The 24,872-nt window shown below is 48.7% G+C and overlaps 1 protein-coding gene across 3 annotated transcripts in view; it reads right to left on the bottom strand.

The window, feature by feature from the left end:
• Positions 1 to 24,872, bottom strand: part of ZBTB47 (zinc finger and BTB domain containing 47) — a 92,162-nt gene that overhangs the window by 29,959 nt on the left and 37,331 nt on the right. The window contains exon 2 of one of the 3 annotated variants that reach the window (XM_030549926.1): positions 6,202 to 6,703. The exons of 1 other annotated variant lie outside the window; for it this stretch is intronic. In XM_030549926.1, coding sequence (XP_030405786.1) covers positions 6,202 to 6,360 — 159 coding nt within the window. In that variant the 5' untranslated portion in view covers positions 6,361 to 6,703. Of the gene's footprint in view, positions 1 to 1,893; positions 1,996 to 6,201; positions 6,704 to 24,872 lie in introns of those variants that run through there. One more of the 3 variants, XM_030549927.1, reaches the window with a different exon arrangement.

The following is a 24,872-nucleotide window of genomic DNA, read 5'->3' on the forward strand; positions in this document are numbered from 1 at the left end:
AGAGCAGAATATGATGTGGCCACATTCCCAGGTATATAGAGTGCCTGGGTATGCAAGACCCTCCCTGCAGAGGAAAGAGTCATCCAGAGCACTGACCCTTGTCAGCAGTTTCAGCAAAGCCTCCAAGAGCTGAATGGGCCCTGAGGACTGAACTCCCCTCCTGGCTTTTCAAGAGCATGTTGGCTGGCAGGGTGTGACGAACTGGGAAAGTTCTTAATATTTTCTCTGAATACTGTGCTGGTGCCTCAATGTCCCCTGTGCAGTTCTTAAGTATCTGGCAGAGCAAAGGGCCAGTGCACCTAAATGCCTGGCACTCTGTCTCCTAGCAACTGATGGCCTGGGCCCCTCCTCTGCAAAGGTGCCAGCTGAAGGTGTTGGAGACAAAGGGATCAGGTGACCTCCTAGCCCGGGAAAGGGGCTGAGCAGAGAGGAGGGGCTGGGAGGGGTTGTTAGTCTGGAGCTGGCTGAGGGCAGACGTGGGGGTCTGGCTCACTGCCCCCCAGAATGGACCCAGCTGAGGGGTCCATTTCGCTGTATCTACAAGCTCTGTTTTAGACCCTGTTCCTGTCATCGAATAAATCTCTGTTTTACTGGCTGGCTGAGTCACTTCTGATTGCAAAGTGGGGGTGCAGGACCCTGTGGCTTCCCCAGGACCCCGCTGGGGCAGGCTCGCTGTGGGAAGCGCACGGAGGGGCAGAGGATGCTGAATGCTCCAAGGAGAGACCCAGGAGGTGAAGACGTGTGAGCTTCTTGCCCTGAACAAGTCTGCTCCAAGGGAGAGGAGGCTCCCCAAAGTCCTGACTGGCTTGGTGGGGAGCAGTTCCAGAGCATCACCCGGTGACTCCGTGATGCAGCGTGGGTGCAGTTTGTTCTGCATTCCGCCAGTTCTAGTCTGTGGCCAGCTGAAAGAACTCCCACTGCAAGGCCTTCCACACAGCTCCTGGAGGGTACATTTATAAGCAAGGTTATAAATGGTTCTGATGATGGACAGATGGAGATTTTTTTCCTTGTAGTGGGGCGGCTCCCCCATTCCAGCGGAAAAAGGGTTAAAGTCAGCCCTGGGAGAAGGTTGTGGCTGAGAGCTGCTAAGCTGGGCTGATTGGGGAAACGGCCAGGCCACGCCCCAATCAGGCCAGGCTGGCCTGTATAAAAAGGCTGTGAGCCACAGGCCCAAGAGGAGTCTCTCCCCAGGCTGGGAGAGAGCAGGGCCTGGCTGCCTGCAGGAAGGGTACTAGGAGTGAAGCAGGGCTGGGGAGAGCCAGAGGAGCTGGAGAGCTCCAGGCTGGCAACTCTCCAGGCTGCAGGGCCTGGTCCGAGGCCCATAGAGGTACTAGGAGGCAGAGGAAGGCAGCAGGTCCAAACCCCCTTGCCTATGATGAGTGGCTTTTACACTGCAGTCTGCCCCAGTGAGCGGGGGCTTGGTGATGGCTGGCAGTAGCCCAGACTGAGGCAAGGTGGGGATTAGAGGGTTGGGGGTTTCCCAGAGAGGGGAGACCCATAGAGACTGGTGGGGGTATTGCCAGGGGGCAGCCCCAGGGTAAAGGTGCACCGGGGTCTAGGAAGGACATGGAGCCAGCTACAAGAGGGACACTGGAGGCTGGAAAAGAACTAATTCCTGAGATGACCAGCAGGAGGTGCCGCAGGGGTGAGTCCCGCACGTCTACATTCCCCCTGACTCGTTAACCGTTTGAGAGGGGGCAGCGTGATTTTCCAGCTCGGAATTAAAAGGGGTTATGTGGGCGTATGGAGAGCAGAGACCACATTCCACACAAACCTCCTCTGCTTCAGAAGCAGCTCTGAAGACCGAGGGCACGATTTTTATCTACACGATCACCCTCTTGGCCCCACACTAGAGTAAACGGGGCCATAAAAGGAGAGTAAACTTACACCCACCTGAAGACTCCTATACACTGCCAGAGCGATGCCAAGGGGCATTGGCGTAAATGAGAATCCAACCCCGAATGACTAGACAAGAGCGGCAGCATGCAAGTGCTATGCTTCTTCCTCCTCGACCTGGGCTGTGACACTGCGGGATCTGGGGGAAAGGCACCACCGGGCACACACCACATACTTCTTACACTAAGTCTGGGGAAAGTCACGAGAGAGCCAGCGTGCACCAATCACCGCAGGCATGCAGCAGGGACAGTATTCCTCTTGCTCAACCCAAGACTGGAATTCATAGTAAAAGACCTGAAGGTCAATTTGGCTTCTTTCCTCAAACCACAAAAGGAACCGAATGAGCATGTAGGCTTGTAGTGATTTCAGCTGCTTCCCTCCCCTGCTATCACTTAGCGTCTCTGAGCTGAGTATGATCAGAACCTCAGCGGTGCTCAATGTTCGATACGGCAAGCCAGCCTGCATACTGCAGTGAAGTACTGCACCGTACACACGCCTACACACAGACACACATTACAGTGAGATAAACCTAAAGGTTGTAGACAAGAAAAATTATTGTCTAAACACACACACGGGGAGCTGGGGCTAGAACGCTGGTCCTACAGTTCTAGAGGCTAAAAATTACAGGCCTTTATTACTTCAGGGCGCCCTTATGTGACAGTATCTATCCATCCCCGGCCAGTCTACATGGGAAAGTTTTTTCTATATAACCAAAGGTGTGAATTCAACCAGAAATAGCCATTCTGGTGTAACCCCCCGTACACCACTTATTCTGGTGTAAGTGTACCTTTTTTTTCAGTTTAGCTCATGCTGCTTGGGACAGCATGTAAGTTAAACTGAGAACAACCCTTTTATAGCAGAATAACAGAGCAGCCATACGCTGGAGGGGTTGTTCTATACCAGTAGAACGATACTTGGATAACTGCTAAAACTTACCCCAAGGATAAGGGCTGCATAAATGCCTAAGGGCTTTTCTACGGGGGAATCTGAGAACCTTGCACTATTTACTGTATTTCTGCTCACAACACCCCGGTAAGGTGGGGAATGTATTATTCTCTCTAGTGAATATGGAACTGCCTTGTGAGAATTTATTACTGCTGCATGTTGGGCCTGGCTATTGGGATGGTGTTTTCTGTGTTTGGGTTTAAGTCTTTCTCACTCAGTCGAGAGTAGAGGGAAGAAGGAAAGGATGACCTAGACAGCTACCATCTGACACTGAAGACTGTTAAAGGGACAGTGTAAAGACTATTAGCCTAGTGATGCTAGCTCAATCCCCCACTAAGTCTACCAGACTAGATCGACCAGCACGGGCCAAAGCTCACAAAGACTTGAATAAGCCTCCTGTAGGACAAAGAAAGCTGGCAAGATTTAACAGGACAGAGAGTGTCTTGGGGAGTGCAGGGGAAACCATAATCAGACCCAGGAACCCACTGGGTGCGTCTGGAGAATCTAGACCAGGAAGCCCTTCTGGGATGGTAGGTAAGATACATGTGTATAGGCTGGTTTATGTCTGTTACAGCTGTCCCCCTGCTGCATTCCTTTTTCCCCTCTCCTTTCTGTTTGTCCTGTGTGGCCGCCCTTCCCGGCCATTGTGCTAACTAAAGTCGCAGCCCTATTCATAGGAATGGCTTGTATAGACTAACTGAAGCCATTGCTCTGCCTAGGGAGGGGGCTTCTTGCTTCTTTATTTGGCTCCTTTGTTCAGACCCGGGCTCAGTGTGGGGGACGCTGCCCAGAAATGCAAGCCCTGAAGTGGCCAACTAATTAAGCATATGAGTCATACCTGTGGCTCAGAACATGCCCAGGCATGCCTATGCTTACCTGCAGCCTTTTCCTGCCTTCTCTTCTGCCCTGTATCAAGAGAAGCCAATCAAAAGTACTGGTGGGAAACTGCCTGAGTTTGCCTTTAAAGCCGGACATTTTCTGATCAGACCTCGGAGGTCCTTGCTTTGCCACCTGGTCTGATCAGCTAGGGGTCTTTGGGGGGCCCTCTCCCCGCTCTCGTTTGTTTTGAGCATACCCTCGTTTTTAAACTGCCCTCCCACGACCAACGAATTTGTGCCTGGAGATCTCCTAATTATTGTAAGCGAATCAAGTCCTCTCTCCATCCTCCGATGCTACTGCTGTTCCTGCCTCTGTGCTTGCTGCTGTCCTGGGGATTGGTAAGAACACCCTCTTGCAGACTCCCCCGTCCTAGCTGCTGGCCTTGTTTCCCCAGCAGACAGACCCAAGCTAACTCCTTGGTCTGTATCTGTAATTTGTTTCTTGCTCTGCAGCGCCTTTGCTGTTAAAAATAAGCCTGTGCCGCTGCTAAGCTGTGCATTCCTGGACTGTATCCTGGGCCGCCGGCTTGCAGCCGCCCCACTGCGGCAGCCACACACACCCCTGGGGGCTGTACCCTGGGCACACACCACTCTGCCCTCTGGAACTGCTCCCCCTCCCGATCAAAGAATCGGCATAGTGTAAGGTGCACCTATTAGAATCAGGTTCTTAGTCTAGATAAGTTGTAATTTCATTTTGTAAAGATGTGGTTAAGTTAGGTTTAAATAATTGTTTGTATTGTGCTCTGTAAGTTAGGTTTAAAAAGAATGGTTGCATTGTGTTCTGTACTTGCTAATTTGTGTAGTCTTGGTTAAGTTAGATCATAAATAAGATTTTGCTGTGTTCTGTATAACTGTGGTTAAGTCTGTCTTCCCGCTGCCCTAACACACCCACCCCCAAGCTTGCCCGTGTCTCCCCCCGAGCTCCCGAGTCACTCGTTACAGTCTCTCTGCTGTTTAAACTTGCAGCCTGTCTGCTCTCTGTGTCTCCCTGAGTTTAAATCTCCCTCCGCAGCCTCTGCTTTCGGTCTCTGCTCCACCACATGCTCCTCTTCCCCCATCCCCCAACCTCATTCCTCTACCATTGCCTTTCTCTCTCTTTCTCTCTCTCTTTTAATCCCTTCCCCCATGTGTTCACCCCGCTCCTACTGCTGCCAAACCTCAATTGTATTACTGAAGTCTAGCGTAAAACCCCATTGGTTACCCTTTTTCTCTCTGACACACCTCACATATTACATTTACACCACTGTGACACATTTTTACCTAAAGTTGTTGGTTATTTAACACATTTTACCCATAATTGTTAGTTGGTTTTATGTTGCTGTGACACACCCTTTACACAGAAATTGTTAGCTACCTGTTACATTTATACTTCAGTGTTAATTGGTTACCAACTGTATTGTACCCCACTATTGAAACCCCCTATACTATTTACTAAAAGAAACCCCTCCCCAATTGTCTACCTTAACAAACCCCATACCCCTCACTATTGAATTTTCCCTGTTTTTGCATTTTCTTAATAAAGTTTATTTTGCACCCCACCAGTGCAGTAGTTGTCCCCCAAGATCCCCTACCTGCTGGCAGGGTCAGTTTGTTGATGTAAAATCATTTTTTCTCTAGTGCTTGCTCCTACTGTTAAATAAAAAGCACATGGTTTTAAGGTCACTGGCTCCCCATGGGAAGAAAAGTGGGTGCCTGCACCCAGTCAGACCTGCAGAGCAACATTCAGGTGGCATCACCAGATCATGGTCTGAGAGGGAAAGAACGGGGAACTCCACCTGCAGACAGGAAATGGGCAAGAGGCCCAAGACCTGAGGCGTTGCCCTCAGGGGGCCGGAAGTGCAGCTTGCCCTGTAACCATGACATCCTCACTTTTGTCAGCAAGCCTTAGATTTCAAGGCCGGAAGGGTCCACTTTGATCATCTGGTCCGACCTCCTGCATCCCATAGACTGGAGAATGCCACCACCCCCCCAAAAAAAAATTCCTAGAGCAGATCTTTCACAAAAACATCCTATCTTGACTTAAAAATTGCCAGTGATGGAGAATCCGCCATGACCTTTAGTAAATTGTGCCTATGGTTAATTGCCTTGTCTATTTAGAGGTGGGGAATTGAGACACAGAAAGACAAAGTGACTTTCCCCACTTTGTCACTCAGCAAGTCTGTGATAAAGAAGGAAGTTGAACCCAGATCTCCCATGTCCCAGTCTAGCCCCCTAACCACTGCACTGTGCTACCTCAGACAGAAGTAATATATCCCTTGTCTACAAGTAGCCCACAGGATGACATCACTCGCTCATACACCCAACGCTAGTACGTCACAGCATATACTAGCTTCTAATTTTTACTAGGCTACGTTTCCCATTTTTCCCCCCACACACACTTCACTTCAGTGCTAAGTTACATGGCTACTTTATCCAACATGGTTTCTCTCACTGTTATGGAAGATGGCATTGTCTTCTTGACCTCCTGGCCATAAGTACATACCTTGCAGAATGAGAGGGCCCTTGGCATGGTGAAGAGTTCAGAACCAGAAGTTTGGTCTTTTTTGCATCCATTAAATGAAGACTCAAAAGAAAAAAAAGCTGTAAGCAGGACAGTTTTCCTGAATGAAATCTGTGTTGTTAAGCAACTGGGATAACTCATCTTCTCATCCCCCGCACCTCTGCCCAGCAGGGTCAGCAAACCATCGGAACAAATCAATAGCGACTTCTCAAGCTAATGGAAAATAACGAAAAATACAGCAGATGTTGCTCAGCCTCGTGAGTCAAGTCTGGTTTCTTTAGCCACCTGCCTGGGAACATTTTCACTCAGGGCTCCTAGTTCAGCCCCAGAATGGATTTATTGAAGTCAGTGGGGGGTTTGCTGCTCACTTGAAGAGCAGCTGGCCAAGCTTCCTCTATGTTCTTGGACAGAGAACAGGGCGCAGCACAAGTTCCCGCAGCGGTCTCTCAAAAGGTGCTGCATTCTGCCTGCCAAACCCACACACCTGTTAAAGGCAATTACACAATTACAGTACATAACACGCCGACTCACATTATTTAACTCATTATCAGCCCTGGTTACGATGATTTAAGTTGTTTTATTTCTTGTTGCCTAAGGCGAGGCATCACCTGGAAAAATTTTTAAGTTATGCTGCAGCTGTTTAGTAGCAGCCCGAGGCTAGAGAACAGCATAATTGGTTGCTCCCTTTCTAGCTGTACTTTCCTTTCCTTTTGAATAGTAAAGGTCCCTAAATTCTACAATGTGTCTTGCAACTCTGGAGCAGTGCCAGACGGGGGTCTAATCACCCCCAGCAAGGGAGAAACCCCTCCATCCTAAGCGTCTGCCACCTGTCCACAGCAAGTACGGCACAGGGTATTTAAGCAGCAACTCTAGGAATAGATTCATACAGTCTAAGGCAGCGGTTCTCAGACTTTTCTGCTGGTGACCCCTTTCACACAGCAAGCCTCTGAGTGTGACCCCCCTTATAAATTAAAAACACTTTTTAATATCTTTAACACCATTATAAATGCTGGATGCAAAGCGGGATTTGGGGTGGAGGCTGACAGCTCGCGACCCCCCATGTAATATCCTTGCGACTCCGTGAGGGGTCCCGACCCTAAGTTTGAGAACCCCTGTTCTAAGGCCAGATAGGACCATGGTGACCATCTAGTCTGACCTCCTGCATAACACGGGCCATAGAACCTCACCCGATTTCTGCATCAAGCCCTGTTTGAGCTATAGCAACTCTTTTAGAGAGACGGCAGTCTTGACTTAAAGACCACAAGCCATGGAGACTCCATGGTGTTCCTAGATAAGTCATTCCAATGGCTGGCTAGCGAACAGGAGCAGCAAACAGGGGAGTTCTGCAAGGGAGGCAGATATACCTAACAAACATATTATCAATTTAGGCCAATAACACTCCCCCCCCCCAAAAAAAATAAGAACAAACAAAGACCCCTGCAAGCGTAAAAATAATCCAGCAGCAAAGTGGGGGCTGTCCAGTTTACTGCAGCAAATGCAACATGTGCAATTACCTGCCTTGTGGGCAGGTGTGTGCATTTGGTGTAGGTAACTCACGGCCCTCAGAGTCCGAGTACAGACTCTGGAGACTGGAGTGGCTGAACTGGAGGAGCTACAGGAGACAGAGAGGTACACAGAGGAGACTTTCTCAGACACAGCAGAGTGGTCCCACCCCCAGACTGACCCTTGTTTGAGAGGATAAAAGTCTTGAGGAAGAAGATCACGCTGGAGTGAAGGAAATGATCCTATATCTGGGACTCTCCTTCCAGATGATGTCATGGTATCCTCTCGCACTGAGGATACCCCTCCGGGGGAAGGGACCCCCATTATTAGGAAGAGACAGGTAATAGGGGGATTGGATCATTAGAAATATAAATAGTTGGGTTTGTGATGACAGAGAGAACCGCATGGTGAACTGCCTGCTGGGTGCCAAGGTTGCAGCTCTATTGAGACATCTAGACAGACATCTAGGTCTGACCCATATTGACCGTGCTTATGCTCTTATTCTTATGTAATGGTTAATTTCCCTCGCTGTTAAAAATTTGCACCTTATTTCTAGTCTGAAGCGTCAGCTTCCAGCCAAAGGATCTTATTATGCCTTTCCCTTATCACCTTCAAACCTGCTGCTGACAACCAGCGCTGCCCACTGCAGAGCACGAGACTCTCTCATATGCCAATAAAAGGACAGTTGTTCTGGGTGGGCCTGATCTGAGGCCTTTACTGTTTATTATTTGCAATACAGTAATGTCTAGAAGTACTCCTGCTTGATGCTCTGCAAAGCACGTAGTAAGACACAGTCCCTGCCCCAAACAGTGCACAATTTAAATAGGAAGGACGAGTAAAGGGGTCGGGAGAGGAGAGGAAACAGTTCAAGGTCACACTGCAGTGCAGTGGAAGAGCTGGGAACAGAAATCCCCTCTCCTCCTATCCACTACGCAGCGCTGCCTTCCATATTTGACAGAAGAACATCTGACGCAGAGCTTGAGTTTTTTCATTTGAAATGTTTGAAGCGGGAAGGGGGTTACAAAAGAAATGGCTTTTTGGGCAAAACAGAAATTTCAGTGGGAATTTGGAGATGAGGGGAGGGAGTTGTTGAAAAAAACCAAAAACCTGAAAAAATTTCAATTTTTGGTCAGAAAAATTGTCAGGTTTTCAATGAAATGCTTTTGCAGCGTGTGGATGCGGGTCGCCTGCCAGGATTCCCTGGGTACATCTCATTTAATGATTTAAAGCGGGGCCTCGGGCACTTCAGTCCTTCCTGTGGCACATAATAGCCTTCTGTGGGCGATAACATTTGGGTCTCATTCCGGTTGTTGTGTTCAGTGTGCGGGTGTTGGGTGGCAGTGGTGGCCTGTGAGCTACACGAGGTCAGGCTAGAAGATCTGGGGGTCCCTTCTGGCTTTAAACTCCATGACTCAAACTTTTTCATCAACATTTTTGGTGGGAACAAAAATCATCTCTTGAGCAGCTTGAGTGCGAGGGCCAGAAAGCGGGGACAGGACAGGCCAACCCATTCCACGGCTGCTTGGCTCCACTCTGACCCGTACAAAGGAGTCCTAGGGGATGTCCACATGGAGGGCCAGTACTCTCAGTAAGTGGAGAGGAACAAAGCTTTTCTTGCCCATTTCCCTTTAGCGGCCTCGGGCATGGAACAGGAAGGGAAGAGGAGCCGGAAGCTTGAAGCAGCAGATCCATATTGATGGAAGCAAAATACCTGAGCCTGATTATATCTACTAGAAACTAAAAACAATCCGAGTCCAACCGCACTAAGAAATTGCTTTGAAAATATTGGGGTCGGTTTAAAGAAAGATCCTAGTGCCCTCTAGAGGGGCAGGGAAAGAGCCAGGGTGGCATCCATCATCCACCCCGCTGCAGCTTATGAAGGCAGAAGCAGACAGGCAGGCTCTTTAGGAGAGTGACAAGTCTCACTGACAGTGCCTGACAGCTCTAGTTTCTGCCCCCAAAGCTGCAAGCAGGCTGCAGACCCATGGTGAGATCCGTGGATCTATCTATGATGATAAACTTTTTTTTTTTTAAAAGGATCGTTACTTGGACAGCGCTGTGTGTGGCACTGTGTCATTACTAAAACAGGAATTCACTAGAATCTAGAGTGCAGACGGCTTGCCAGGCAAATACTTGAAATGCTATGTGGGGGGAGGGAGGGGACTGTTGCTTCTGCCAGTTCTGGCTTGCTGGTGCCCTCTGGCGTTGAGTTTGAAGATGTGGTTGCAATTGCTGATGCTGGTTGCTGTTCCAGTTCCGGGCCTGGGACTGGAGGTGCTGTGGCTGTTTCAGTGGTTGGCATGGAATCTGGGTCCACTACCTCTGTCTGGGTCTCTGGTAACACAGATGGGGCCTCTGTGGACGGCTCAGGAACAGGAATGGGTCTGGAAGCTTGCCTGGTTTGGCTACGTGTAACCATTCCCACTTTCTTGGCCCGCTTCACCTGGTTGACCAAGTCTTTCCCCAGTAGAATGGGGATAGGATAATTGTCATAGACTGCAAAAGTCCACATTCCTGACCAGCCTTTGTACTGGACAGGCAGTTCAGCTGTAGGCAAGTCTACAGCTTGTGACATGAAGGGGTAAATTGTCACTTGGGCCTTTGGGTTGATGAATTTGGGGTCTACGAAGGATTGGTGGATAGCTGACACTTGTGCCCCCGTGTCTCTCCACGCAGTAACCTTCTTTCCGCCCACTCTCAAATTTTCCCTTCGCTCCAAGGGTATTTGAGAGGCATCTGGGCCTGGGGATCTTTGGTGTGATGGAGGTGTAATGAACTGCACTCAGTTGGCGTTCTTTGGACAGCTGGCCTTGATATGTCCCAGTTCATTACACTTAAAGCATCTTCCATCTGATGGGTCACTGGGTCGAGGTGAGTTACTGGAGACTGGTGAGGTGGAAGAATAGGGCGTCTGTGGCTTTACTTGGGTTGTATGTGGGGTCTTTGGCTGTCCTCGGTTGTAGGGTTTATGGTCGGTGTGCCCCCTTGGGTATTCGTTCCCCTTGACAGTAGCTTTCTTGCTTTCTGCCACTTCCATCCATCTGGCTCCAATCTCCCCCGCCTCGGTGAGATTTTTGGGTTTTCCATCTTGTATGTACCGTGTTATGTCCTCAGGAACACCATCCAAGAACTGCTCCATTTGTATGAGGAGGTGTAGTTCTTCCAAGGATTTAACATTGTGTCCTGATATCCAGGCCTCATAATTTTTCCCAACGTAGTAGGCGTGTTTGGGAATTGACACATCTGGTTTCCACTTTTGGTTTCTGAAACGCCGACGGGCATGATCCGGGGTTATCCCCGTTCTGTATCTGGCCTTGGTTTGAAAAAGTTTATAGTCGTTCATTTGCTCCTTAGACATTTCAGCTGCCACCTCTGCTAAAGGTCCACTGAGCTGTGGCCTCAATTCTACCATGTACTGGTCTTCAGAGATGTGGTACCCAAGACAGGCTCTTTCAAAATTTTCCAAGAAGGCCTCGGTGTCATCACCTGCCTTGTAGGTGAGAAATTTCCTGTGCTGTGGAACCATAATTGGCGAAGGGTTGTTAGGATTGGCTTGCGCTAAGTCCAGTTCATGTTTTCTCTGTTTTTCCTTCTCTCCACTTTCTTTTTGTTGTTTTTCCAATTCTCGGCGTTGGCCATGTCTTCTTCTTCTTGTTTCCTTCTGTGGGCCACCTCTTCTTCTTCTAGTTTTCTTTTGTGGGCTGCCTCTTTAGCTGCTTGTTCTCTTTTGTAGGCTGCCAGTTTGATGCTTTCTTCCTTTTCTTTCAGCTCCACCTCTTTTTGTCTTTTTTCCAGTTGTCGCCTGTGTTCAGCTTCTTTGATTTGTTTTCGGCTTCCATTTTTGTATTGGAAGGCATGGTTCCTGTTTTCTTGTGTTGGGGTGCCCTCTGGTGTTTGTCGTCTGAACTGCAGGCTCTGTTGCCTCCTGGGGTCTGCCTAGCAACAGTGCCTTTTTCCCTTTCTTCCTCTAGCTAATCTTTTCAATGTAAAGTAAACCAGAAAAACCACTTTATTTGCATGTGTATTGTGCTGGTAATGACTCTCAATGGGAGTGCTATTGTCACAAAAGACCCTTAATAGCTTCTTAATGGTTCCTTGCTTAATATGCAAGCCAGAAACTGCAAGAGAGAGCAGAGAAAGAAAGAAAGAAAAATTCTCTCTGGTTCCCTTTAAAACCAAATCCTCTCTGCTAAAAAGCCCCTAGCAGAGAAAAGAAAAATATAATATTCCTACTGGCTTCTGGATTCTATCTATCTCACCACTGCACACCATGTCATAACCTAGTCCCAGATTTGGACCTTAGCGTCCAAAATATGGGGGTTAGCATGAAAACCTCCAAGCTTAGTTACCAGCTTGGACCTGGTAAAGCTGCCACCACCCAAAAAATTAGAGTGTTTTGGGGCACTCTGGTCCCCCCAACGACCTTCCCTGGGGACCCCAAGACCCAAATTCCTTGAGTCTTATAACAAAGGGGAATAAACCATTCCCCCCCCTTCTCCCTTCCAGGTGTTCCCTCCCTAGGTTCCTGGAGAGAGACACAGAAGCAAGCTCCGTGAATCTAAACAGAGGGATTCCACCCTCCCCGTTTCCAGCCTTGGAAAACAGAAGTACCGAGAGCTAATCTCTCTTCCCCCCTCACCGAGAGGGAATGCAAAATCAGACTAGGAAATCTAACACACATAGATTTCCCCCTGACTTCTTCCTCCCACCAATTCCCTGGTGAGCACAGACTCAATTCCCTGGAGTTCCCCACTAAAGAAAAACTCCAACAGGTCTTAAAAAGAAAGCTTTATAAGAAGAAAGAAAAATACATAAAAATGGTCTCTCTGTATTAAGGTGACAAATACAGGGTCATTTGCTTAAAAGAAATATGAATAAACAACCTTATTCAAAAAGAACACACTTCAAAACACTCCAGCATCTATACCCATGTAAATACAAAAGAAAAACAATAGAAACCTTACTGCCTTACTATATTTGTACTTACAACTTGGAAACAGAAGATTAGAAAGCAAGAGACAGAAATCCTCTCGTAGCCGAGACAGAGATAGGCACGAGACAAAGGACTCAGACACAAACTTCCCTCCACCCAGACCTCAAAAAGTCTGGTTTCCTGATTGGTCCTCTGGTCAGGTGCTTCAAGTTACCTCTTTCCAGGTGTAAGAGACATTAACCCTTAGCTATCTGTTTATGACAGGACCCTACCTTACTGAAGGGACCTGTGTCACCCCACGTATAAGCCAACCTCCAGTTGAGTGAGGATGAAACTAACAAGCAAGTCAACCTCCACAGTTGCAGCCATCTCAGTACTGCCTTGCTCCTCGTGACCTTCTCTCCAGCCTCCCCAGAGATCTCCTGGCCCGGCAAGACTTGACCCTAAGCTTACCACACACCTCCATTCCTCTTATTCAACTCTGGGTTACCGTAATTCACTCACATATCAGCCCCCACCACCCAGCTGAGGGCATAAGGGCCAGATCCTCAGCTGGTGCAAGTCAGCACAGCCAATGGAGCAACACCAGCTGAGGATCTTGCCCTTACATCGTCAAACAAGCCTCTAGCTGAGAAGAATTTGGATGCGCTTTCCCCCAGCGCACCTGCTCTGCAATTTTCAGCGGGGCAATATTTCAGAGGACAGAGAAGGCTCAGGGACATCCTGTATTTCTACAGCACCCCAGCACTAAATCATGCAGCATCACGTCATCAGTGTCTGAAACCACCATCTGTAAGCTTCAGATTCGACCTAGCATGCTCCTTGGAGATGCTGTGCTCTGCAAAGGGAAACACAGCAGAGCTATGCAAAGAGCAGCTCTCCGAGTGTTACATTTCGCTCCAGTGCCGCAGTCCTTTATTTACTCAGGGGAGATAGGATGATTCACTTCATGCTCTGAGTGTTAGAAATAAATACTTCCCTCCCTCTTCTTGATCAATGGCCAACGAAAGATTCTTTCTGATGCCCACAGTGCTGCCAACTCTTGAAATTTTATACCAAGTTTTACAATAGTCTCTTAAAGTTCCCAGATCCTGGACTCATGTTAATACCCAAGAACCTCAGCTTTCATCTAAAAACAAAGACAAGTCTCTAGGCCTTCTGGTTGCAAAGAGAAGTGTGAAAACATGAACCCTAAAGGTTCAAACACCAGAAGAAAAATGTAAAACCCCTAAACATTTACTTTTTTTTAAAAATCTTGTGGTTTTTAAAGACAACCTCAAGATTACTGGAGGTCCAGCTGGCAATTTTTGAATGTGTGGGGTTGGCAATGCTGGGTCTAGGAACAGTTGCGCTGTTACTATTTGTACAGTGCTGTTGGCATCCATGGTGCTGTGGAAACTACGAGGCCCAGCACTGGAGGAAGATACAGTCCAATTTGGGCAGGGATTTTCAGGGACCACTGTGATCAGTTAGTGATCAGGGTCTAGCCAGGAGCAGGAAGTGACTGAACAGAGATCAGGGTTGGATGGGGTGAACAGAAAAAGCAACAATGATAACGAAAGACTTCTGCACTTTATCACACCTCCCCCATAGGCACAAAACACCCCTCAGTTGTTCTCTAGACCTTTGAAAATCCCATCTGATATGCAGATTTCCCTGCTGTGTGCAGGCTCAATGCCATTGAACAACACTGAGTCCCTGTTTAAAACAAAGAGACTCCAAACACACTGCAAAGGCCCAAGTCTGTACTAATCTCTTTTTCCTTTTGGATGAAAAAAAAAAACTGACTCCAAGAAGTTAGGTGACCTGCCTAAGGTGATGACCCTTGGCAAGTCAGTAGGAAATCTATGGAAAGAACCCAGGAGTCTTGATTTCCAGTCCCATGCTAGAACCACCTTTCTTAGTGTGATGCTGCACCACCGTTTGCTTAACCTCACACTTCAGTTCTCGCTGGAAAAGGCCTTCGCTTCTCAACGACTTCTACCATCAATGATCCAAGGACAAGCCAAGCTTATTCCTTGACCGTGACTAACTCTTGCTCAACACAGGGATTTCACCTAACCCTTTCCCCAGCTGGTTTCCCTCCTTTTTGACACACCCACATGCTGTTAACCTCCTCCGTTTTCGCTAGGCATTCAGCTGGTTTTATTCCCAGTTTTCGTGGATGCACTCACCAGAGACGCATCACTGGCGGAAGTGCTAGCCAGGGACGATAGGCCAGCTCCGCGGACCAAGTGTCCCCCCAAAGTGGAGGCTGTGTTTTAACAAATTCATTCTGCATACGTGAAATCCGTAACCCCATGCTCGAATTTCACCCCACCAGGCAGCTCTAATCAATCCCAGAATCAGTGATGACAACATGCATCTTATCTGCGTCCTGCCAATGACCTAAGCTTTGTTTTTCCGCAGCAGATTTGCTCATTATTGATATCAGATGCTTTCATGCTCTCTGTGACGTTGCACTCCATTTGGAATACATCCACGTGAGGGATAATCCGATAACCTGTTCCAACGGGCAATGCAACTCACTGTTCAAAAAATAATGGGTCCTGTTTCTAGTTTGGAATTTACTGACTTCATTTTCTGGCCACCGATCTTGTTATGCCTCCATCTCCTCCTTTTGATTCGTCTTGGCAGGAACACGGCGACCCTGGCACGAGGGAACCTCCATCCGGTCCATAAACCAAACGTCTGACTCAAGAGAAGCAACAACCCTGGGGAAGCAGTGGAAGCTGGCTGGAGCACCCTCCTGTCACTTTCACAGTGAGAGAATATAACTGTGTTCTATGCAATGGACTTCACCAGCCTCTGGAAATGCCAACACAAAATCAGTGCCTGGATTGACAGCCCCAGAGACCAAAGAGCTCTCTAACCACAGAGCAAGTACAGCATGGACCAGAGCAATGTTAACATCAATCCACAAATCCCCACCACACCAAGACCTGGAGAGACACTGATTCCAATCTCCAGAACCCATCCAGGTCATGGAAACAATGGAAGGGGAGACGCTACTTTTAACTTATTTATTGTTAGGAGATACAACCAGTGCAGCTCAGCTTAATTCATCCCCAAATACCAGTGCTGCAACTTTCATTGTCAACTCACCCTCCCTTGTCCTGGGGCGCTACCAGTCCAGTGCCACCAACTCAAGCCCAACTAGCTGCAAACGAATTGAAACAGGCAGCTTGCAGGACAGAAAAAACTAAATCAGGGTCTGAACTCAATGCTTGGCATTGGCTTGAGTCTATGAATAAAAGGAAAGGAAAGGAAGAACCAGGGCAAGCGGTTTTTTGGCATCTCTCACTGGCAGTTAGTGACCTCTGAGATCACCATGCCTCCTGCATTGGTGCTAATAGCTTTGCTAGCAATTTGTTTGGAGGGAGCTGGGTCAGTTTCCCACCCACCCACCACTTGGCCCAACTTGACACCACCGTCAAAATTTTATGGCTTCCCCGGATCTGCAAAGCTATTCCCAGGAACCCTAATAATTCTGTTCTGTTGGGGACCAATGTTAGACTTTAAATATTTGGGCAGGAGGGAAGGGTTTAATACATTCAACCCGGAGGGGCGGGAGGGAGTTATTAAAGCCACCTGCAGAAAGCAAGAGCAGCCGCCAACATGTATTATGAAACGAGCCACAAGAAAGAGCAGAGGCATAACTGCAGCTTGCCAGCACATGGAAATGGAGGAGATAAGATCACAGCCACACTCCTCCTGGCCAGTCCTATTGCATCACAGGATATGTGCCCCTCTGGACATCCTTCAGCCAAGGGATATTTGTGTTTATCATCATCCCAGGGCATAGTTCTAAGTGCTGAAATGCAGAAGTGATCCTGATCACGGGAAGGTTAGAGCCCTCGGAGCTCTTATCAGCGTCCGGGGTAGCTGCGGGTGCTCAGAAACTCAGGCTCAGACCCTGTCTTTGTCTGCATGGAAGCCTCACAACATCCCCGGTAAGTCTAGTGACAGGTGTTCTGGCAAAGGATGAAAACCGGAGCGGCTTTTCCAGCATTTCTGTGCTGCCCATAAAGACGCTTGCACACGCTGAGATCTGGTCTCAGCAATACCTTGCTTTACTGTTTCACCCACTTCAAGGATGCTCTTTGCTATTTTTAAGTTAAAGCTAGAGCTGGTTGAAAATTTGTGGATGGAAAATAGGGTTTTCGACTAAACTAAATGTGTAAAGTGTCTGCTTTTCACCAGAAAAATACATTTGAAATAAATTGAAGCCTGAAAACCTAAATAATGCAGCCAAAATCCAAAATATTTTAATTTGGTTATGTTGCTAGTGACTCATGGGTGTTGTAGTTTGTTTGCCTCATATCCCCATTTTCCTTGATTTGCCAGGCTTCCCAGCTGGACTACATCTCCCATGATACACCACAACCTGGGACTCCCATGATGCACCACCTCTTCTCTCTAAAAGGATTGGATTACATCCTGAGAAATACAGTCAGACCATGCAACTCAGCCTAGCGAGGGGAAGGAAATCACTAGGTATTGCAGAAGCCTTTCCAAATTGAAATTTTTCAGCTTTCAAATTTTCACTGAAAAACACCCCAAACAATTTTCCAACTAGCTCTAGTTAAAACATAAGCTCACACTGAGTTTGTCCACTTCAATGTAACTATAGAACATTTCTTTAGAAAATATTTTTGTGTATATAAAGGAACTATAATTATTTATCCGGTAAGCAATCACATGGATTCTAACAGATCAATTAGCCAATAGCATCCAACGGCAACCCCACAAATCTATTCCTCTTTCTTTTTAGATTAAGAAGAATTTTTATTCTGTTTTCCCAAACGAGAATAGCACCGCAGGTTCTATGGCCAGTTTGCCTCAGGGAGTGCTGGATACAACAAGACAAAATTTGCAATCAGGTATTGCCAGAACAATATTAAAATAAAAGGGGAAAACATTATTATAAACATAATCAGATCAAATCATCGCTCGCTGTACTCAGCAGAAAACAATGAGTGCCTCATTAGCAAATAGACAGCATGGCAACTGGTGCCCTATGAATATGTACCAATGAACAGTCAGGATTGAGGGATTCAACCAAAGAATCACCTCTGACAATAAATTACTTTCTTCTCCCAGAAGAAATTTGTTCCAGAAGCAGCCTATGTGACTCTGTCTGCAATGATGGCATGTCCAATGAGCGTTTGTGGTTAGAGAGTTAATATTTTTTTCATACTATGCCTCATGAAAAGAAAAGATACCGTATTATTTTTGTTCTTAACTCTTGATCTGTAAATTCATCCTCCACTGCTGGATTATGTTAAACTTGCTGAGCAGGCCTTTCCTGATGCCAATTCGATCTAACCTTGAAAGGATCATGAAAATCCTGGAAACATGATACATTTGCACGGGCGTGGACAGAATCTGTAACCAAGTATCCAATCTAGGCACCCGGACTCCCTCACTGGAGACACCAGATTTCACTGATGTACCTGGAAACAGCTCTTAGGTACCGGGGCCATCCCAAGTTCTAACCTTGTCTTTAACTCCTTCTGCATGGTTGGGAAAGTTATTAAGATGTCTCAGGTGGAGAAGTCGTCCCAGATCCTCAAAGGTATTTAGGCGCTTAGCTCCCCCTGAAATCAACAGGAGTTAGGTGCAGCCTGGTATTTCATATGTACCATGGCTGAATAAAACTTCAGCCCAACTTCTGTGATGGTATCACTGTGACAAATAGGACGAGCGGCTCTGTAAACCCAATGGATTAGAGACCTGCATGTCTGGTGCTGAGGGACCCCAGAGCTATCGTTAGGTCTGCAAGTATGTCACAGTGAGGAAGAGAGTCAGGAATAGTGAGATTTTTCCATCTGGCCAGGACTTTTTTGCATGTGTCCATGACTCACCCTGCAGCGGTGGCTCCCGCGGCTCCTGTCCAGCAGGCCTGGGCCAGCTCCCCACTCCAGATGCTGTGACCTGGCACTCAGGATCGCAGCCCCACTCAGGTTTGGCCCAGTTGCCCCTCTGCCATGAAGGGTGCAGGGTCACAACACCCGGAGTGGGGAGCTGAGCCCAAGCCGGGGGGACACAGGAGCTGCTGCTGTCCATGCCTTGAGTGAGTACGGGACAGGCTCACTCTCCAGCCCTCCCCACCCCGGGCCACCTCTCCCCTCAGCACGGGGCTGGGATTAAGGTTACCAGGGCAGGTGGCACTGCTGAAGCACTCAGTCCCTCCTCCTCTGCCAGGGTATTTTTATCAGAACTCGCGGAGCAGTCACAGACCCCGTTACTCTGACTGAATTTTCCAGGAGGGCGCTGTGACTTCTGCCAAATCAGCAGCCCTAGCTATCACCCATGCCACCTCTGATCAGTAAGCAAAAGCCGCTTGGTGTCACGCCGTCACCTTCCAGTGGTGGCTGGGCCACAGGCGGGCTGATGGGCTGCGACGGCTTTGGCCAACAGACATGCTCGTGGCAGCCCTGCATTACTACACCTTGGTTTTGAGAGGTTCCTCACTCTTCTTCCCTCCCCTCAGAGGATCCGATGTGATCCAAGCACAGGAAACGGGGATCCAGGAACTCCCAGCCCCAGCTCCCATACAGACTGCTGCTGGAGCCTCTGTAAGGTCCTCAGCCTGCCTTCCTCAGGTCCCTTATCTGTAAAATATCTATCATGCTGCTTCCTTACCTATCACTGGGGAACATTAATCTTCACATAGGGTGACTAGATAGCAACTTGTGAAAAATCGGGGAGTAATAGGCACCTATATAAGATAAAGCCCCAAATATTGGGACTGTCCCTATAAAATCGGGACATCTGGTCACCCTATCTTCCTACAGCATTTGGAGATGAACAATACAAGCACTAAGCAGTCTTACTACTGACCACTGCACAGGTAGCTTTACTGTGGCAGGCAATGATATGAAAACAGCCTCGTGCTGCTGAAGTAACAGGCATGTGAGCACTGAAACCAAGAGGGCTGAAAGAGGACAACGCTAGAACTCTCTCTCCTAGAGCACAGGGAGCCAGACTGTGCCGGCTTGCAAGGGGAGAGGCGGCAGTTTGCATCCAGCAGGATCCAGGGGAGAGTGATGGGAAGAGGAGGCTACTTTGCAAGTCAGGAGAGATTCAAGAGGAGATTGTTACAAAGGAACATTTCTAAACCCAGAGGGCCAGAGCCTCAGCTACTGCAAACTGGCCCCAGCGCCACTGAAGTGAGTAGGGCTATGGTCATGAAGAGCAGCTGAAGATCTGCTCCAGGGGGCTTTAGAGGGCACAGTGGTGGTGGATGAGAGGCTCCTGCGTGTTACGCCCTTCATCCTTTCAGCGGCTCCTCCTCCTCCTTCTCTTCCCCCATGCTGCAGTAATCCCAGAGGTCTTGGTTCTCAGACCCCACCTGCTCCCTACCCGTGGGTGACCTCACCTGCTTGCACTTTCGTGCTGACCCTCAAATCTACCTCTCACCTCCACTTCTCACCTAGCTTATCACCGTCTCAAGTTCAGCATGGCTCAAACCAAGCTCATCAGCTACCCTCCCATGCCTGCTCCACTTCCTCCAGCCTCCCCACCAGCGGAACATGCCGGTGTCCTACCTGCCACCCAGGCTCAGGACCTCAGCGTTATCGTCAACTCCTTCCTCTCCTGGCCCCCTCACAAATCAGGTCACTGATTTCCACACTTCTAAACTCTGCCTCTTCCTCCCCGTCCTGATGGCCAAATCGCTCAGCTACATCTCCTTCTCTCAGGTCATTGATACTTGGCTGACCGCCTCTCCAGACAATCCATAATGCTGCTTCCTTCTGCATCCCTGAGCCCATGGCCTACCTCCCAACAACACGGAGTCACTGCATTGGCTCCCCGTTGCCTGGCACTCAGCTTCACTCTTCCTGTCCTTGCCTGTGTCACATGGCCCCTGCCTCCAGCTCCCACCTGGTCTTCCATGGAGTCTTCCCTCCCTTCCCCAGCCACGCCAGACTCAATACCCTTCATCTCAGCCTCATACAGGGGTCGCCATACCCACTTCCACATCACCCCCTTACGACCGGAAGGCTTTCAACCAAGGCTTCTGGTCAAGCCACCTCCTTTGAGTCAGTCAGATCCCTGCTAAAAACTCACATCTGTGGCTAAGCCTATGAGAAGGGGAAGACAGGGAACAAAGAACTGAATTGTCACCGGGGGCACATGTCTGACTCAGTAACCATGTGGGCTGACTGCCACCGTATCCTTGGTATTATATAACATTGGTATGATAGTAGCACCTAGAGGCTGGCTCCGGTCGGAAACCAGGCCCCATTGCGCTAGGCGCGGTACATACACTCAGTAAGAGCACCAAAGAGTTCACAATCTGAATAGACAAGACAAAGAAGCCACGGAAGATAGAGAGGCACAGAGAGGTAAAATGCCATGCCCAAGGCTAAACATCAAATCGGCAGCAGAGCTGGAAACAATGTAGGTCTTCCAAGTCCTGACCCAATGTCCTATCCACTAGGCAGTGCCGCCTCTGTCTCACTTCGGCACTAGTGTGCCTGTCTTTGATCCTTATCTGCAGTGTTTAGTTTAGTTAGCACACTCGGGCAGGGACCGTGACAGCACTTGTCGCAGTGAGGCGCCTAGCACGTTTTTTGTGCGGTTGGAAAATAAATAACAGGTCGGCACAGGTGTAACAGAGCATTTGGCTTGCAGAATCTTTGCTACCTACGAGGCTGTACTTGCTAGAGAGAGCACAGCTTGACTTTCACATCTTGCAGGCCTGGCAATTTAAAACCTATCACAAAGCATTTTTTCACGTTTGATCTGGAGTCACAGAGACATAATGAGCCAGATTTTCAGCTGGTGCGAAAAATCAGGGTAGTTCCAGTGATTCCCATTGCACTGTGCCAACTGACAGGAGCTGACAATCTGGTCCAATCAATGTTGATTCCCGCCGATACCTTTTTCACAAGGTCGCTTTTCAGAGTGGAACCGCACCGGAAACTTTACTTATCAGTGGGGCAGTTTTCCTTGTGCACTGGACAGTGAAACAAGACTGAGCAGTTTCATTTTGTTTGTAGCCATGTCCTGTACTAGGCTGCCAGTGCTGCGGGGCGAAGGTTTAAACTATTATTTAACTAAAAAATCTAATAAATGAAAACATTTCTATTTGATTTTGCTTTCCCCTGAAGTTGCATGTGTAATTGACCATGCTTGGACTGACAACAGGATGTGAAACCAGATCCTCAGAGCTAGGGTGACCAGATGTCCCAATTTTATAGGGGCAGTCCCGATTTTTGGGTCTTTTTCTTATATAGGCTTCTATTACCCCCCAATCTCTGTCCCAATTTTTCATACTTGCTGTCTGGTCGCCCTATTCAGATCAGCCTCCGCTATTTGAGCAAAAGGATTTACGCAGACCAGTCATTCAAGAGGGAGAAAGATGCTTTGCTTGTGTGGATTGCACATCAACACTCCCAAGCCTGCAAAGGAAATGGGTATGCAGAAGGCTGGACTGATGCCTAGCTGGCCTCCCCAAATTCCCAATTTGCAAATGCATGCATAGCAGCATGCACAAAAGCAGATGCACAAAAAGTGTGCAAAGGCCCAGTTACTGAATATCAGCCTGACATGGGGCCAAAGTCCGTTTACTACTGGAAACCTGCAGAGTGGAAAAATACTTTCACTAAAGAATCAAAGGCAAAGCCACATTCAAGACTGCACACTGAACCAGTGGGAGTTTTTCTTGAATGCAGAGCACAGAGGGGAGCTGTTTGGTATCAGTGCATGGTAGCAACTAGGAAATACGCAGCAAGACAAGTAGATTCACCATGCCAGTGCATATAAGATTTTCTAAAGGGACTAATCATTTCGGCCCAACATGAGACACCTTAAATGGGCCTGATTTCCAGAAAGTGCTTTGCACCCCTCTCTAATAACAAGTCCCTCTTAAAGGCATCTCAAATGGGGCACCCAAAAATCACCAGGCACTTGGGAGAATCTTGGGTCTTATTTTCTTGTGAGTTCTAGAAATGGCGAGTCACAAGGGGCCCCGGCTGAGAGTGGGGGTGGATCGTTACAGGCTGATTTGCATGATCATATTTTAATCAGATAACATCACACCTGCCTCAGTGGCAAGCTCCTGCTGCCAGGGGCTTTCTCTTAATACTGTGCTTGTGCGATGCCAGGCCTTCTGTTGGCATCATGACGACGGGGCTAGCTGCATCTCTGACCCCTTCCCGAGTCCTTCTGAGTGCACCCCCCACATAGTCAGAGGCCTTGTGCCTCTGTGCCCCTCTGTAAAGTCCTGCCTCTCCCACTCTGAGATCATGTTGCAGGTTATCACACCCTGTGGATCCACTGTGCTCACCCAGCAGGCCTGCACACCTGTGATTGGTTCCTTCAGGAGCCTGTGACCAATGGTAAATACCCTGACCCCGAGACAACCTTCTGAAACCCAAGTATCGTTGAATCTTAACAACAGGAACAAAGCAAGTCATAAGAGCAAAGGTCTGTAAAACAACAGAAGGCCTCCACATATGTCTATCTCACCTAAAGGCCTGCGCAGGGATATCCTATGCCAGGCCCTGACCACTGGGCATCAGTCTGTTCCCCAACAACCTGTCTCCCTGTACCCCCTCCCCTAGCGTAAATCCTTGTGGCCTCTTCAAATCCAGCCAGAGGTCCCACGCTTGGCCTGGGGACCCAAAACCAGTTTGGCGAGCTCCCCACATGGTCGCACCAGGCCATCAAGACAAGGACACGGGTGTTTGCAAAGATGATGTTATCTGGGCTACCTGCCTGCATTTCCTGCCCAACCTGCTATTCACCTGCTCTATGCCTGGTAGTAAACACTGCAGTAACAGACGGAACATGTCAAACCCACACGTTATTACAGAGCTGCTCCTAGTCCATCACACTAGCATGAACCAAATGAAGCCTCTGACAACGCCGGCAGCTTGGCATACATTTCAGAGTCCCTGATCTGCACCTACAGACCCAGTGCTCCCCCACCAGCCAGGCTGAAATGGGCAGCCAGAACTGTACAGTCAAATCCCACTCTCCCCTCCAACCGCCCCCCCCGCCGCCGCCCCTCCCCCACAGTAACAGTGAGTTCAGGGCCCAGCCTTGCACTACTGGAATCAGTGGGAATTTAACCCCAATTCAGCAAAACTGGAGGCCGGATTGTCAAAGGTGCCAAGTACTCCCAGCTTCCATCTCCAAAGAGCCTGAAAAGCAGTGCCATGCCCCGGGAATAAACAAACTACAAAAGCCTGGATCCAAAGGGAAGGGCGGAGGGGAAGGGCACAGACCTGGTAACCCTCAAGGCTCATCCTCAAGATCCACTTATCTCTGCTTTGCAGCTCTTGTTTTTACCTGTGAGAGCATTTCCAAGACATCCTCCCGCTCAAATCTGTGCAATCTTCTCTGACTATCTGTCCCAGACCATCTCCGACTCTTCTGTTCCTTACTACATGGAAGCGAAGACCCAGAGAACTCCTAGCAGGTCAGACCCGGAAACATGGCAGTCTCCAGGACTCAGAGGAAGCGTGGAGGAAGCCAACTGATGGGAAGGGAGCCTGAAGCCCTTGGGCCAGTCTAGCTGCTTGCATTTTGCTTTCAGAGTACCAAGCTGCAGCGTTGCAGGGCCTTGGGGAGGGGGGACCCTGCTCAGAGCCAGCAATAACCATCCTTCCACGCTCCCACTAGCCGAGGAACAATCCATAGCTCCACGCTGCATGCGTGGTTATGTAAGCGTGGCAGGGTGAGCGAGAGACAGGAAACACACAGAGGGGTGGAGGGAAAGAGTACGCCAAGCCAAATATTGTTGCATATTCGGGATAACTTCAGGGCATTCGGGTGAGAGGGGCACCAACCAGGGGTTAGCTAAGGTCGTACTCTCCTTGTGAACTTACGGACAGACTCCTTGCTGAGCAGGCTCTGACTCATGTTTCTTTTGCCCTGTAATTTTTTTATGTACAGACAGTCCCAGATTTCCCTTCCTTCTCTTGGAGGCCCGAGGAAGCCAGTTCCTCTTAATCTTACGGGGAGAAAAGCCCAGGAGTAACAGAATGAAAGGGGAAAAAGCGAAAGTTAAATATCGGGAAACGTTTCCTACCGGAGACACCTATTTAATCCTGGGAGAGTCTCTCCCGGGGAAGCAGAAGTCACCCCAGCACTTCCATCCTGTTAGGCCAGTGGGCAATGCACTGCAGGGAACACTTGCAGTGACCGCAGGGGATGCACTAGACAACGCTTTGCCAAGGTGACAGGCGAGCTCTGAAAT

The sequence above is a fragment of the Gopherus evgoodei genome, chromosome 2 (genome assembly GCF_007399415.2).
Source record: "Gopherus evgoodei ecotype Sinaloan lineage chromosome 2, rGopEvg1_v1.p, whole genome shotgun sequence".
Lineage (NCBI taxonomy): Eukaryota > Metazoa > Chordata > Testudines > Testudinidae > Gopherus > Gopherus evgoodei.